At 38.3% G+C, this 12,247-nt stretch overlaps 3 protein-coding genes across 4 annotated transcripts; 1 reads left to right on the forward strand and 2 right to left on the reverse strand.

Annotated features, from left to right (window-relative positions):
• Positions 1-955: 955 nt before the first annotated feature.
• On the reverse strand, positions 956-4,038 carry LOC108994092 (probable serine/threonine-protein kinase WNK11). 2 transcript variants are annotated; one of them, XM_035694650.1, is made up of 4 exons: positions 3,891-4,038; positions 3,209-3,426; positions 2,108-2,611; positions 956-1,542 (listed from the first exon to the last, which is right to left on the reverse strand). In XM_035694650.1, the coding sequence occupies exons 3-4, from the start codon at positions 2,609-2,611 to the stop codon at positions 1,156-1,158; spliced, it is 891 nt and encodes a 296-aa protein (XP_035550543.1). In that variant the 5' UTR covers positions 3,209-3,426; positions 3,891-4,038; the 3' UTR covers positions 956-1,155. The 2 variants fall into 2 exon arrangements, with proteins under 2 accessions (XP_035550543.1, XP_018824729.1); XM_018969184.2 differs by lacking the exon at positions 3,209-3,426.
• Positions 4,039-6,539: 2,501 nt separating this feature from the next.
• On the reverse strand, positions 6,540-8,353 carry LOC108994066 (splicing factor ESS-2 homolog). The gene has a single exon (XM_018969151.2). The coding sequence runs from the start codon at positions 8,196-8,198 to the stop codon at positions 6,660-6,662; it is 1,539 nt and encodes a 512-aa protein (XP_018824696.1). The 5' UTR covers positions 8,199-8,353; the 3' UTR covers positions 6,540-6,659.
• A 228-nt stretch (positions 8,354-8,581) lies between these two features.
• Positions 8,582-12,186, forward strand: LOC108994063 (WRKY transcription factor 1). Its single transcript, XM_018969146.2, has 5 exons — positions 8,582-8,813; positions 9,684-10,324; positions 10,410-10,545; positions 10,637-10,795; positions 11,440-12,186. Exons 2-5 carry the CDS (start codon positions 9,697-9,699, stop codon positions 11,960-11,962), a joined length of 1,446 nt encoding a protein of 481 aa, XP_018824691.1. The 5' UTR covers positions 8,582-8,813; positions 9,684-9,696; the 3' UTR covers positions 11,963-12,186.
• The last annotated feature ends 61 nt before the right edge of the window (positions 12,187-12,247 follow it).

Below are 12,247 nucleotides of genomic sequence, written 5' to 3' on the forward strand. Positions count from 1 at the left end.
TTCTCCTAAAACACATTCTTCAAAAAATCAACCAAGCAGTACTGGATTTCTGGGTAAAACAAGGGAGGATGTTTTCTTTCAACAGTTCTGATTTTTCCACAAGTTTTAATTCGCATGTTGAGAATAGACAAATTGGATATACCGATCCTTCGGCTCAAATGAGATTACTTGTGTATAGATAGTCTATAGATAGACTTTAATTATACCTTACACGGCCTTGTCCTTGTCAAAGATGCATGCTATTTTATTACAATTTTACTCTATCATAAGTGAAATTTTTTCATCGATAAAATTCTTATTCTAAATTTTTTCATAATTTTCTTTTCGAATATCACTTCAATGCAAACACTATTTAATTTTAAGTATTTAACTTTTTCATGTAATTATTATAATTTTTTCAAACTCTAAAACAAAATACAAAAAATAATATAATTTTTCAACTTTCAAAACAAAAATAATATTAAAAAGCTATATTCTAATAATATAGAATTCTTAATTTTTAATATTAAAAATAATTTTTCATTCTTAAAAAGCTATAAAAATAGTCTAATAATTTTTTATTTTTTTTTCTCTCATTTCTCAAAACTCAATAAAATATCTTAATTCAAATCATTTTATTATTATTTACAGAATTATAATCTCATCTCTTATCTCAAACATTCATGAGTCGCTAAAAAGAAAAAAACCCCGTATCATCAAATGTCCGCGGAAAGACAGGTGCTAATAAAAGAGCTCAAGCTTTTTTTTTTTTTTTTTTTTTTATACAAGTGCTCATGCATCTTGTCCATTATAGATGATGGGTATATTTGGCTTATGGTCCACGTAGAGTATCCAAAACAAAAGGTAGGGAGGGACCCAAATTATTGTTGTTTCCCTTTAGGAAAATCAATTGGAGAGACATTATCTTGTTGTAGAATTTATTTTACAAAATAATCAGATCACAGAGATCAACAAATGAAGTCAACTAGACAGCACCATTATCATTACTTCATTCTAGTATTTATGTGCACAATAGGTATTAACGGCAATATGTCAAGAAGAAGAAAAAAAGAGTTGATAATTGTGGGCATATGCTTAGCAGGAAAGCCCATCATCAATCAGTACAAAACAAGAGCTAATGGCTAGCTCAAAGCATATCTTTCACTCAGAAAGACATCAACCAATTGGCCCACTCTCTTCATCGTCCACTTCAGAAAAGAAAGGATCCTGGAGAAGATCAGACGCTGAAGGTCTTGCCCTTGGCTGGCCTATGCACTTGTCAATGAATGCCTTCACTTCCGGATCCATTACCTTGTTCAAAGCTTGGGGATGGACTCCAGTTGTCACCTTCTTGTATATCTTGGCAATACTGTCACATTCGCTGTATGGGATCTCCATTGTCACCATCTCAAGCAGACACATTCCAAAGGAGTATATGTCAACCATCTCAGTGTAGTCCTCCTCATACAGCTCCGGTGCCATGTACTCTGGGGTTCCTATAATCGAATGTGCTGCATGGCTCTTCCCTACAATTGCTGCAAACCCCAGATCACCGATTTTCACCTATATGGAGATATCATAATCCTTCAGGGTAACAGAATCATAAAATGCTAAACAGAAAATAACTTAGATCTTCAGGGAATATGCAACCCCATTAAATAATTCTTTTTGGGGACATAAAATTGAAGGATTGTTGCTTTTGATTGATGTTCAACTCCTGAACCAAAGTATGCAGGGTGCTGTATGGATCCAGGAAAACCAGAACTGGATTGAAATTTGAGAAACCACCAACTCCTGTTTAGTACAGCTTGACGATTGGGTTTATTTATTTATTTTGTCTCAATCAAGTATGCCAAGTCATCCAATCTCCCAAAACCTTGTGGATTATTTTCAAGTATTCATAACCAGTCATCTAGTGTTTATAAGTTACTCAGTAACCAAACAATTAAAAATTAAATGTTGCCATAAAAGAAATCAAGTGACTGTAAAAACACCAAATAACAGAGAAACGGACTCAATATTCCAGACGAATATACGACATTCAAATTGAGTATAATGACAAAAACAAAGAAACAGGATAACCCAATTTAGTGCACATTAATTGAAAAAGGAAAAAAGGACTTATTACCTGGCCTATGTTTCCATTGATGAAGATGTTACTACAATTGAGATCTCTGTGAATAATGCATGGCTCATGGGTATGCAGAAACTCCAATCCCTCAAGCACCTGCTTTGACCACTTCTTCAAGGCCTTAATGGAAACATGGCGATGCTTCTTCCTGTAATCCCTCAAGTTTCCGGATGTGCACACCTCAGTAATGAAATTCAAAGTGTTATGCTCATCATCCTTCCATACACTGTAGCAAGCAATGATATATTTGTTTTTCAATGCTTGCAACAGCTTAACCTCTGAGTGAAGCCGATTGATGAGTACCGGATCCTCACTGAAAGTCCTCAACCTAACCTGATTCCAGGCCACCTCTATACCTTCCTCTTGATCAAAAGACCGGTAAACTTTCTTCACAGCACCAGCACCAAGCAGATCATCATACCTCCCAAACCGTCCAGTCGGATCAACCTCAACAAATGGTTCAGTATCACGATCAGATGTGTTCGGACTCTCAGCAGGCATCTTCAAAGATAAACATATAGAACCAGTTAAAGTTAGGAAAAACAATGACCTTTCCAAAATTTTGAGGGTAACTCAAACTAATTTCTTTTGCAACAATTAAACTTTAAATCCAGTCCTCGATTCAGTCGTATGAATATCCAAACATAGGAAATTGCTGAACGCTAAAGGGTTTAGAGGGAAAAAGAAAAGAAAAGGTTTAGCTATCGACCATAGGTATCAGATACAGCCTAGGGTTTCAACTTCGAAACTCCCAATCATATCCGTGACCACGCACTATCAGGGTACAAAGATTCACAATCATAACTTGTAAATTCTAATGATAACACCAGACCATTGCGTAAAGCAATAAAATTCCATTTTACTAATAAAGCTACAATCTACCTGAATTACTTAATAAAAGTCCACAACCAATATATTATAAAAAACATTAGTAACAATGATGAAGAGCACTTTTTAGTTATTACATTTGCTATTTTGATAATTAAAATGAAAAATTCAAATCCTTTTAACCTTTATTTAGTAGGTACACATGCAAAAACAAATCCGCAAGAAGAAAATTATGCATAAATTGTTATGAACCAACTAGGTAGAACTCACCCTTGAAAACTAGCTTATAAGGGAATGGTGCCTAGGGGTTTATAAACCATCAACCAATCTCATACTTAGTCGATGTGGAATCATAACAACCACCACGCTCCGCAGCCGACGTCCACGGCAGTCCCGGCGCTCACACGGGCTGACTGTGCACTAGGTCTTTTCCTAGCTCCGGACAAACACTATCATGCCGGCATCACCCCCGTGCTGCACGACTGCAACTGTCGCAACATGGCCTTAGATATGGGGTGACTCTGATACCATTTGTTATGAACCCACTAGGTATAACTCATCCTTGAAAACTAACTTACAAGAGAAGGATGCCCAGGGGTTTATAAACCATCAATCAATCCCATACTTAGTAGTCGATATGGAATCATAACATAAAGAAGCAAAATTATAACAATACGAAACAAGATTAACGATGTCAAAGCTTCAAAATATGATATATGAATATCCGTTTGAAAACGAAAAAAAAATTATAATACGAACGGAAGGAGGAAACACACACACACACACAACAGAGCGGAACTAAGAATCGGGTATGAGAGAAAATATGAAGCTAGGGTTTCAGCATTCGAATATTCGTTGGGAGATACCTGATACGTAGCCGTAAATGCGTATAGGAGAAAATAGTCACACACTCAGAGAGAGAGAGAGAGAGAGAGAGAGAGAGAGAGAGTACCTTGGGAGAGTCTGTTAAACGCTAAGCCCAGGGAATCGCTCGAGAGCAATTCGGATATATAATTGTATAGTAGAGACAGTTTTTTTCGACAATGGGAGCAAGCCGGAGAGACTGCGTGAAAGAACGAAACGCTGGAGCCAGCGCTGGAAATGAGGGTAGACGGGGGAGCGGCGGCTATATTTATAGCAGACGCGCATTTCATACGACGTCGTTAAATACGTTTACAGAATGAGATGAATGAAAATTTTATAAAAAATAATGATAAAGTTACTACTTTATTACTATCTATTCATTACTTATATGTATTTGAAACTTTTTTATTTTTTATCATCATCTTTTAAGTATTTTTTTTAATATTTTTAATCATTAAGAAAAAATTTAAAAATATATATAATTTTATTAATAATCATTTCTTTAACCATTAAATAAAATAAAAATTTTTTAAAAAAATGAAACATAAAAAAATATAATAAATGGATAGTAAGATGATAGTAACTCTCATTTTCTTTTTGTAAATAATAAAAAGATAATTTGTAAATAATAATAAGATAGTTTGAATTGAGTATTTTTAAATTTTGGAAAAGGAGAGAGAAAATTGAAATAAAAAATATTATAAAATTAAAATATTATTAGAATATAGTTTTATAAGATTATTTTTGTTTGAAAACTTGAAAAAAATTGAATTATTCTTTATTTTTTGTTTGAGAGTTTGGAAAAGTTGTAATGATTAGTTTAAAAATTTTATATTTGAATTATGTTTGGGCTAGAGATAAGATGAAATGAAAATTTTAGAATGAAATCTATTTCCAACCAAATCCTTAAAGGAAAATTATTATTGTTATTAGTAATATAAATAAAAACTATTTATAAATTATAATTACTACTAAATAATAAAGCTACCATGAGGGTTGCGATTTTGAAAAACTTGAACACAGATTATCTAATCAATTAAAGAGAATAAAGCCACTGATTGTTGTAAACGACTATTTTTGTAAGATGGTATTCATTTTTCTTTCTAGTTTTTAAACTCTTCTTCCTCTTTAAGAGTTTCTTTTTCATTGACAGATATAGTGATAAACCACAGCCCTCCCATAAATTTTTTTTTTTTTCTCCTTTTCATATAATTGGGAAATATTTTTCAAGAAACATCTCCTGCGAAAAAAATTAAAGATCAGCAATAGCAAAATAACCGTTCAAGTAACATCTGTAATCGCCCGTAGACGTGAAGAAAATAAATAAAACCCTCTACTAGTCTCATGAACAAATCTATTCGTTGATGTCATCTTTTCCTTAAAGAGAGGAAAAAATAAAAAAAGAAGAAATTGAAAAAGATGTCATGGAACTGAATCTGGGTTGTACAGAAAAACACTGCCATCCATTCAGGTGAAGCTCGTGATGGAAATATAGGATCATTAGTTCTACCGGGTTCTCGAAAATCTTTAGAATAAAAAAGCAATAAAATAGCTGCCCATCATCATAAAGTCAGGAGGTGAGGTGCAAGAAGAGAAGGTGGCTGGGACGGTTGAGAAGGATGAGATCACTGGTCATTCTTAAATGAACCCCAAATCTCTTCTTAGTTCTTACAGAAGTTTATGTAAAATTTTGCAATACCCGTGCCAAAATCTCAGCATGCCCTTCCTCGCTGTTTCAAACTCTCCACAAATAAATAAAACAATAGTGTTCTTAGCACATTTCTAACAACCAATAACAATGTATTAAAAAGTCGCGAAGAACATGACAGGGGCCGCAACTTAGCTCCTCAGAGCTTGTCAGCCTGTCAATATGTATTCATGTGGAATTACCTAAAGCATAATTGACAGCAAGGTTTTGGAGCAATTGATAATTGAGATCAACTTAATCAGTTCAGGTACAGCAAGCAAGTGTTGAAATGGGTGGGTTTCATCCTGGATGGCAATCTGCTTTAACGAGCCATGCCAATCCAGATTCAGAGTATAACCTACAAAAAATGAAGAGTTCTTCTACATTCCATTTGAACAACAAAACCAATTACGAATCAAGATGAGCAGAAAAGATGTTTAAGGGACAACACTGACCAGAAAAGCTTACTTGTGGAAAGGTCGAAAGATGCAGCCATAGAAAGAAAACCGTATCACAATTCTAAATATTATAATCCCAAGCAAACGCTAGATGCTATTTCGCAGCCTTATGTCACCATGGCATCGCACGGTAATTCACTAGGTATTGTGCCGTTGTGGACACGCCCACACGCAGCTTGTGCTGTGACAGATGTAAGGAAGCATTGGTCCAGACCTAGAAATAAGGGAAGAATTAGTAGAGAAGTCTTAAATCGAAGGTCTTCTCCCGTAGTCAATCTTATTAGTAGTCATCTCCACAGACAACACCAGCTGAAGGGCAAGGCAAGACTTCAACTAAGAACAGCCAGTAGCAACTAGATCAGCCTGTATGGAGGCCAAGGGCAGGGAAGCAACGAAGTCTAAAGACAGAAGCTTTAAGAGACAGGAGGAACCCAACTTTCTATACACAAAAACAACTGAAAGGAGGAAAAAAAAGATAATAATGGTCTTCTAGTTAAACCTTGCAGAATAAAGCAAACAGGACATTGGCCATCCATGGCATATTTGTTTCATTCATCATGCTCAGCAAACTAACCAAGATAGCAAAAGGAAATTCAAATCGCCATATTAAAGCCATAAAACTTGCAATTAAGCTACAGTCAACAAAGCATTTTATTACTTCAAGGTATTGAACGATTATACATAACATCATAACAAAGAAAAATTAAGAACATCACCAAGGAGGATTTGAACCCTCCCTTATAGAAGGTGACCTGGAACCCGTACTCCCATCTCTACCAAACCTTGAAACGCTCCTTCCACTTTTAGGAGTAGCCAAACCAGGGCTCGCACCTCGGTAACTGGCACGGAGAGTTTCATCAACAGTAGATGATGACTTGGCAATTGCATTCCTGACAAACTTCTGAGCAGCACGAGAAAGTGTCCGCACACTTGGACTAGCACTTCCTCCTCTAACAGGAGATGGCAGAGGAGGCTTCTGAAACATCTTTGACCTTTCTCTCAATTTGCGTGCAGCCACCCTCGACAGGGAGTGAGCCTTCTCATCCCTTGCAGCTGCTCGTGGAATATTATACTGAGGCCCCTCACCACTACCCCCAATATCAAGGGGGTTGTCCTCCAGATCCAACCTCAACGGTGTACCTTCAATTACACCCCACGTAATAAATGGTGACTCATCAACCCCTGGTGCTGGTGAAGGAGTCTTAACAAAACTATACCCGTCTGTCGCTTTTTTACCAGATTCGACATAAAACGGATTTGGGGTCTTCCTCAAATCATCCAAATCATACTTCTTCGACTTATCCCCATCTCTATCAAACACCGGAACTGGAGTTGCCCCTGCCACTGGTGTATAAAGCACTTCAAACTTCCCATCATCTTTCGGCCTAGAATCCATCAGTTTACCATGAAATCTCGTATTGGCACGGCTGATTTCCTTCGTTAGACTCTTCATCCTATCTGCCCGTTCCTCCTCTGTCAATGGGGCCTCGCCCCTATCAGTAGGATGATACATCAACAAATTCTTCGCCGTATAATTCCACCCTTCCAGAGTACTCACTGGTTGGTCTGAAGTACCATATCCGTCAGTAGTAATTCTCTCCCTCTTCACACCCTCGATTGCGTTAACATCTTCTTCCTTTTGGCCTTCTAACAAATATCCGAATCTCTCTTTCCTTTTCCTATTCACTTTCTCTACAATTTTGGAGAAACTATGATTGTCCTCGCTCGTATACCGCCTAAAGAACTGATCTAGACTCAACGACACGTCGATCTCACCGCTATAATCCGCAGAATCACCACCACCGGATAATTCCCCATTGGAAGCACTCAAATTCCTCGTGCTTTTCGGGGTTTTAGAATTGAATTCATCGAACGGAGTGAAATGTCGTGAGAATGTGGAACCGGGTGTTTGGGTTTTTCCATCAGGGTTGGGATTTTTTACCTTTCCGCCGCGGCGTTCCATGATCTTCAACTGGGCATCGCGGACTTGCACCGGGTCTCCCGTCTTGATCGCCTCGAGCCAGTCGAGCCGGTCCCGGAGCTTCGAGATGTCCGGGAAGAAGTCCCGCTCAATGATCTTCTCGATCGCCGCAACATAGGTGTCTTCGTCGAGCACCTTCGGGTGGTTCCAATGGTTTTTGGGGGCGGTTGAAGAATTGGAATTTCCATTGGTTATTCGGGTATCATCCGAAATTGCGGAAGGGGAAGGGGAAGAGAGGTGGCGCGGAGAGTGACCCGGGGAGAGAAGCATGCTGAAGAATATGTGTTATGCTTCTGATAGGAAAAAAACAGAGAGCTTGAAATGGAATTAGGGTTAGGGTTTGGATTTTGGCCTTTGGGGACTGATCGATCGAAGCGCGTTGTGAAGCCGGTGGTGTGCGTACGTATGAGCGTATGATTCGTGTTCGCAAATCGTGTAGCACATATATCCTTAAAAAAAAAATTAATTAATTAATTGACGTTGACGGTAAAAATTAACGTTAGCACACCTACTAACGTTACTCAAAATTAAATTTGGATTACGACCGTGCCCGAGCCAAAGCCCAAAGCCCAAAGCCCAAAGCCCAAAGCCCAAAGCCCAAAGCCCAACTATTATGGTCCTGGACACAGAACTCCTTCCTCCGGCCCCCGCTCTTCTTCTTCCCCCAGCTCGGATTAAGCTCCGAAACCTCGGAGCTTCGACTCCTCTCTCTCTCTCTCTCTGGAGTCTGGACCCCACAACTCTAACTTTTCGGCTGCACCAGTTCCAATCCCCAAACCCATATTAAAAATTTAGAATCTTAAGTGCAAATCGCCGACGTGAGGTTCGAGCGTACAATTACTGATTTCTGGGGAGTTGTGGTGGTTTGGAACTTCGAGATTGGAGGTTTGTTTTTCCTATTTGATAATTTTGAATATTTTACTTTGTTAATCGTAACCGGGAGCTTACGTCCGCCGAGAAAGATTATATAATTGTGACTTTCACTTTCTGTTTTTAAATTTTTGATGTCCCGATTAATCTACAGGCTTCTACTTGACTGGGTGCCTTGTTTTTTTTTTTTTTCAAGAACTGGGTGCCTTGTTAGTAGCATTGTTTGTGTCAATATACAACAAAGTCGGATAACTTATCATTTTACTTTCTATCTGTATCTTTTCACTCTTTGTTTCCTCGTCTGCAAAAGACGGGATTGATGGGGTTTTTTCCCCTCTTAGTAGGTAATCGTTAGGTATTATTTAATTTTTTTATTTGGAAATGAATAAATTTTGAAAATTATCAACTCTTGATGGTATGGTAATTGTGTGAATTTCTGGCTTTAACTCGAAATGATTTAATGGGGAAGTTGGTGTGTTTACTAGTCTAAATCTCAAAATTGTTATCTTTTTCGAAACCCTCAGACGCCTGACCTCAAACCTTAGTTGCTGCACCCGCACTTGGTAGTTGCAGCCTCACTTCATCGACTAATCATAACTATAGTTTGATGGTTAAAGGCTTAAAAGTGGAATATTGAAAGTCTGCCGCAAGAGTTTTGGGGGAAATGACCAAACGTTATCTCCTTTTCTCACTGAACTGCTAAATTCTGAATGTCTTCCGCCATTGAGAACTCCTGAATATGTCATTGTTTGCTTGACTTGGTTTTCTGATGAGTTGTCAGGTATGAATAACTAGTAGTAATGTAGGAAGTGGAGTTTTGTCAAGTCAAAGGCAGTCAAATAGTAATGACACCCTGAGTTAAAACTGAAGTCTTTCTGCTACCAGTTCTCAGGTTCACATGATTTCTTCGGGGGAACGTGCACCAGATGCAGTTGTTTCTGATGAATTGCAGCAGAGACAGAGTTCTGGTGGTGGAGTTCCATCACAGCCGATACCTGATGGCAGATTCCATTCTTCCAAACAGAAATGTGATGATGAAATTCATGCAAAGCAAACAGAGCAAGAAGCAACCACTTCCTCTTTGATTCCTGAGAAAGCTTCAGAGTTACCTGATGCTGCAGTCCCAACAATGCAATCAGATCATGAAGGAAGTAATTCCTTCATCATTTCTGAGAAAGCGTTGCAGGCCCCTGACACTAGTATTCTTGTCTCGCAATCTGGTCGAGAAGGGACCACACCTTCTACAATACGTGAGAAAGTGACAGAAGATGGATATAATTGGCGAAAATACGGACAGAAGCTTGTTAAAGGGAATGAATTTATACGGAGTTATTACAAATGTACAAATCCAACCTGCCAGGTGAAAAAGCAACTGGAACGGTCACATGATGGGCACATTAGAGATACTACATACTTTGGTCAGCACGATCATCCTAGACCTCAACTTAATGTCCCTGTAGCTGTTGGGTTTGCTGTGTCCATATCAGATGAAAGACCAAGTGAGCCCTCTTTAATTGGTGCAAGAGGTGAGAATGGAACTTACATTGTTATAAAGTTTTTTTTTTCCCGTAAATGGCAAATTGCTTATTTTTTATGACTTTATGTTTGAAGACCAACCATTTATTGAGCATAGCCAGACATCTCATCATATGGAACCAGTAGATGCCCCTCCACCTTCACAACCAAGTAGGATGAGAGATGGGGTTGATAATGATGATCATGATCATGATACAGGCTCAAAAAGACAGTATGTTAATGCACTAGCTACTTTATTTTTTCTGTACTGGGTGATATGTGAGCTAACCCTTTTTAAAAATTAAATCAAAATTACTAAACAGGAAAAAAGAAAAGTGTTATGTCGATGCTGTTCCAGTTGATAAGCCAGCTAGCGAACCACGTCTTGTTGTTCAGACGTTGAGTGAGGTTGATTTTGTAAATGATGGGTACCGCTGGCGCAAATATGGGCAGAAATTTGTGAAAGGCAATCCCAACCCAAGGTAAGTAACAATTTCAATGTTAATAAACAGTTACAGACTCTTCAGATTTGGGTCCATGCCTGCATCGCATCTCTGCCCATTGCTGACTGGAAGTATACCTTGTCAGATGTCTGTCTAGTTTGACTAATTATAAATCCGATGTTTCTGTATTTTCCTTAGACTGGGAAAGGGTAAAAGAAAATTAGCCAGTTTGCTTATGTCAACTACTTGGCGTTATCAAAATCTTATTGAGTTTCCATCACCAAGTCATCCTGAGATATTATCAGAAATATCTGTCAATCCCGTGCTAGAATCAAGTGCCCTAATTTGTCTTGGCAACTTGTGATGGTGGTGGTGCAACGTGAGATCTCTGTAATAATTTAATCAGAAAGCTGGTAGCCGTCAGTTAGTCATTTTCTTATGTGGTTTTATTTTTAGATGGGTATTCAGACAACTTTTTTTCTTATGCTACAAGCCAATCTCAATAACACCTATTACCTTAGTCTCTTGCAATTTTTTCGGAATAAGTAATTTAGCTTGCCATTATCGACAAATTGAAATAATTCTAGTGTGGTAATGGTTAGATTAGTGATGTTATTTTGCACTCGAGGTTTGATCTAACTCTAGTTTTGTACTTACTCTAGTTTTGCACTTATGCTTTGTAGGAGTTACTATAGATGCTCAAGTCCTGGATGCCCGGTTAAGAAACACGTTGAGAGGGCGTCTCATGATCCAAAAGTGGTTATAGCCACATATGAGGGACAACATGACCATGATATGCCTCCTACGAGGACCGTTACCCACAACACAGTTGGGCCAAATGTTTTTTCAGTGGCTGATAATTTTGAGGCAGGCACTAAGTCAGAGGAAAACAATGCTGTCTGCCTTGATATGGTCATTCATACCAGTTCAGGTCCCAAGTTTAAATCGAATGAGCTACTGAATGGCGAATCGAGGACTGAACCAGTCGTAAGTAGCCTTGTTGGTGTCCATATGGTTGTCCATTCTAGTGTGGCTGGTGAAGGTAAATCAAATGACCAATTGAATGGGAAGCAGATTGTTGAGTCAAGTACCAAATCAGAAGAAAGTGACGCTGTCTGCCATGATATGGTCGCTCATGATACTCCGGGGCTTGAGGCTAATATAAACGAGCAACAAACACCTACTGGAGAACCTGTCCAAAGCTGACTAATAAAACTCTTGTTGCAGAAAAGTCACCGTTGCCCTTGTAATGGTATCTCTTGACATGGCACGGCAAGTGATTAGTACTAGTAGCGGGTTTTCCTCCTTATTTACCCCATTTCTTTTTCTTGGGGTTTTGGGGGGTGAGCATGTAGACGATTTATCTGGGTCAAAAAATAACACGTAGATTTCGCCAAGTACTGAATATATGAATATGATTGCTCCTTTTACTAATATCTTGTTAACAGCATTAGCACTTTCTTATTTATCCCGGAAAGAAATAAGTCTTAA

This window comes from Juglans regia, chromosome 10 (assembly GCF_001411555.2).
Source record: "Juglans regia cultivar Chandler chromosome 10, Walnut 2.0, whole genome shotgun sequence".
NCBI lineage: Eukaryota > Viridiplantae > Streptophyta > Magnoliopsida > Fagales > Juglandaceae > Juglans > Juglans regia.

Coding starts and splice junctions, on each gene's coding strand:
- LOC108994092 (XM_018969184.2), bottom strand. CDS start 2,611: ATGCCTGCTGAGAGTCCGAACACATCTGATCGTGATACTGAACCATTT. Junction 1,543..2,107: donor TCAATGGAAACATAGGCCAG/GTAATAAGTCCT, acceptor ATCTCCATATAG/GTGAAAATCGGTGATCTGGG.
- LOC108994066 (XM_018969151.2), bottom strand. CDS start 8,198: ATGCTTCTCTCCCCGGGTCACTCTCCGCGCCACCTCTCTTCCCCTTCC.
- LOC108994063 (XM_018969146.2), top strand. CDS start 9,697: ATGATTTCTTCGGGGGAACGTGCACCAGATGCAGTTGTTTCTGATGAA. Junction 10,325..10,409: donor CTCTTTAATTGGTGCAAGAG/GTGAGAATGGAA, acceptor TTATGTTTGAAG/ACCAACCATTTATTGAGCAT. Junction 10,796..11,439: donor AAAGGCAATCCCAACCCAAG/GTAAGTAACAAT, acceptor TATGCTTTGTAG/GAGTTACTATAGATGCTCAA.